Source organism: Haplochromis burtoni, unplaced genomic scaffold, assembly GCF_018398535.1.
Source record: "Haplochromis burtoni strain Fernald_Lab_line unplaced genomic scaffold, NCSU_Asbu1 Contig_239, whole genome shotgun sequence".
Classification (NCBI taxonomy): domain Eukaryota; kingdom Metazoa; phylum Chordata; class Actinopteri; order Cichliformes; family Cichlidae; genus Haplochromis; species Haplochromis burtoni.
This window is the reverse complement of record NW_024582600.1, coordinates 622,062-625,632: the sequence shown is the minus strand read 5'-3', so window position 1 is coordinate 625,632 and position 3,571 is coordinate 622,062. Positions and strand designations below refer to the sequence as shown.

The 3,571-nt window shown below is 33.7% G+C and overlaps 1 protein-coding gene across 1 annotated transcript in view; it reads left to right on the top strand.

The window, feature by feature from the left end:
• The window catches only part of LOC102311004 (protein-glutamine gamma-glutamyltransferase 5), a 14,133-nt gene extending 10,752 nt beyond the window's left edge, over window positions 1-3,381 (top strand). Inside the window, exons 12-16 of the mRNA XM_014338663.2 lie at window positions 9-148; window positions 814-988; window positions 1,092-1,255; window positions 2,422-2,555; window positions 3,196-3,381. Of these exons, the coding sequence (XP_014194149.1) occupies window positions 9-148; window positions 814-988; window positions 1,092-1,255; window positions 2,422-2,555; window positions 3,196-3,343 (761 nt within the window). The 3' untranslated portion in view covers window positions 3,344-3,381. The remainder of the gene's footprint in view (window positions 1-8; window positions 149-813; window positions 989-1,091; window positions 1,256-2,421; window positions 2,556-3,195) is intronic.
• The last annotated feature ends 190 nt before the right edge of the window (window positions 3,382-3,571 follow it).

The window sequence follows — 3,571 nt, the reverse complement described above, 5'->3', positions numbered from 1 at the left end:
GAATGGAGGGACAACAAATGGAACTGGGAATGGAGGGACAACAAATGGAACTGGGAATGGAGGGAGGGGAGGGAACAACACAGAGACTACAAATAATACAAATGACAGCATCCTTCCACTTCCACAAATATCCATGCGAATTGAAGAGGTACATCTCAGTTCCTTATATATGTTTTTATTTTTAGAGCTATTCAAGTAGATCTTAAATATATTTTAGTATTTACCTGTATCTTTGTTGTGTGAATTTCTGTCTACTTTTTACGAATGTAGCAGTGACCTTTTTTCCACTGTTAACATTTTTTCTATTAACAAAAAAAAAAGAACTCCCAGAAATACATACGAACAGGGTCAGTGTCAAAAATCTGAGTTTCTCCTCACTGTGCCGCCTGCGTAAATCCCAACAGTACTTTATGGTTATGACAAATCCGATAACCTTAAATAATGCCACACAACTTATTTAGACTTTAGTTTAAAAAAATAAAAATAAAAGCCATTACCTGTTTTGTCTAAAAGTTTTCTTGTGTTATTTTTTAAAAGAAAGCAGTTGCATTAAGTAAATGTCACGCAGCCATTTGGAATAAGGTACCGCCCCTCCCTGAGCCTGGTTCTGCCAGAGGTTTCTTCCTGTTAAAAGGGAGTTTTTCTTTCCCACTGTCACCAAAGTTCTTGCTCATAGGGTGTCATATAATTGTTGGGATTTTCTCTGTATGTATTATTGTAGGGTTTACTTTGCAATATAAGGCACCTTGAGGCAACTGTTGTTGTTATTTGGCGCTGTATAAATAAAACTGAATTGAATTTGTGGTGCTGCAGGTATCCAAGCCAATGGACGGTCAGGACGTGAGTCTGAAGCTGGTGCTGAACAGTGTGAGCCGCACTGCCAGGCCTGTGTCCATCAATATCAGCGTCCAGGCCATGAGATACAATGGCTCACCGGTTGAAAACATCCAGACTGAGACAAAGGAAGGGACACTGCAACCTGGGAGAGGTGAGTAAATTGCTGAGGAGTTTCTCACAAGTGTTTTTATTTATTTGTCCTGGGGGGGGCTGCAACAACTATAATTGTCTCTCACTCCCTCTGTCTGCTCCAGATCTGTCCATCCCTATCTTGGTCCCCTTCTTGGTGTACCACAAACACATGGTAGGCTCTGACAGCATGAAGATTTCAGCTGTAGTCACAGATAAGCTGGAGCCGAAAAATGTCTACCTAGCAGTGAATGATGTCATTCTGTTGGATCCTCCTATGTCCATCACAGTGAGTAAAAAACTACCATCTCTGTGTCTCCTTAATCATTATGTTGCTTTGTTCGAAGTAACTGTCACATTAGCTGACTGCTGTTGATTGTTGATAAAATAATATATCATACTTAATATATACATACTCCTCTAAATACTCTTGTAATATAATTATACTTAACTATGTTATGTGCCTTTAAATAAATATAGAATATAATTTCTAATATATATGTATAGATATATATATCTATATATACTATATAGAATATATCATATATCTATCTAATATATCTATATCTTATCTATACTATATATATCTATATCTCTATATATATCTATATATATATCTATATATATATCATATATATCTATATATATATATATATATTAATATCATATAGATATATATATTATATATATCTATTATATTATATCTAGTATATTATACTATCTATCTATATCTATTATCATATATATATATATATATATATTATGGTATGTATGTTGTATGTTGGTTATGTATTTATTATAGTATATCATATAGTAGTATTATATATATATATATTATATAGTATATGTATATATAAATATATATAAATATATTATAATAATATATATAATTATTTATAATAAATTATATAAATTTATAAAACTAAAGTCTGCATCTATGCCAGCAGCTACTTCAGGCTGTTCTTGGTCAAAGGAGGACTTTGAGCAAATAATGCTACAACTGACATGTTTCTTTTTGGTTTTTTGTTGTTGTTTTTGTTCACAAGTGTGTTAGATACATAAAAGCTCGCTAAAGTAGCACAAAATAAAATAAATAAAATAACTAGCTGGTATAGCTCAACTAGCTGGTATAGCTCAAACTGAGCCTGACCTTTATAGATGATGAGTCAGTTCCTATTTATACAGTTCATCTTCAGCAGCTTTGGTCTCTATACCAAATTTTGTGTTTGTCCATTAAGGATTGAAATGTGACTCCTGTATCTGTAATTTTATATGATGTGGGCTATCATGTTTATTTTTCATGCATTGCTAATGGTAAAAAAAAGAGGCTGGATAAACTGAAGGTATAATTTGTAGTTTATATTTTCAAGCAGGTTTGAATCAAAACTGGACATGCAAAGATTTTTACATTGTTTTACTGACTAATAAGTAAACAGTGAGATTTTTGTTTTTCAGGTTAATGGTCCAGTGAGACTGAACCAAAGGACAGTTGCTGAAGTAGTTTTCATGAACCCAATCAACAAGATGCTGACGGACTGCACTCTGACTATCTCTGGAAATGGTCTAGTGGATGGGGAGGAAAAATGCATGTATGTGTGAAAGATCTGCTACCTTAATTATTTATTTTGAGCCAAGAGGGAAAGGCAGTAAAAATACTGACTGTGTAAGTGAATGGGTCAATGCTCTATCATTAAGACAGAAAAATCTAGAATTTAATTTTTATTCTTTCTCCTGCAGCCTCTGGAAGTGTTTAAGGGTCTGAGAGTAACATGAAGATTAAATATAAAAACAGAAATCAAATTTGAATTCACAAGTATAAATGGGTTGCTTGTCTCTCTAATATTGATAAAAACCTGCTCTGGAGCAGTTTAAGTCTGCAGCATAAGTTACATAACTATAAACAGCAGTGAGAAGCAAACCACCTTTATAACGCTGAAAAACAAGTGTTAGCTCTGACGTTACCTGAATAAGCCCAAATCCTGCTTCATAGTACAGTCCCAGCAAAATCCCTTGAAGGAATAATGATAAGAGGGTCATCTCTTTGTAAAAGTCTTTTCCGCCGTCTGAAGTTTTCAGATTTTACCATATCTCAACATTGTTTGGATATCTGGCAAAATTGTCTTTTCAACAGGCTTCTAGCGAGTTGTTACTGTGTATAAAATGTTATGTCAAATCCACAAACTAAAAATCAACCTTAACAGTTCTGTATTACTCTTATGTTTCCCACAGACTTCCAAATCTGAGGCCAAGCAACAGGATACGCATCCAGTTGCCCTTTTTTCCAAAGAAGACCGGAAAGAAAACTCTCATGGCTGACTTTGACTGCTCCTCCTTCAGAGACCTGAAGTGCACCTGCACTTTCGATGTTCTACCATAAACATATATATATATATAGATAGATAGATAGATAGAGATAGATATATATATATATATATAAAAAATTAATTCAACTTTATTGTCATTGCACATGCACAGGTACAGGGCAACGAAATGCAGTTTGCATCCATCCAGAAGTGCTTTAGCCGTGATATAGATATATTACAATATATATTAGCAATAATATAGATATGTAAGTATATTACAGAAATGGGTCTATTATGGTATG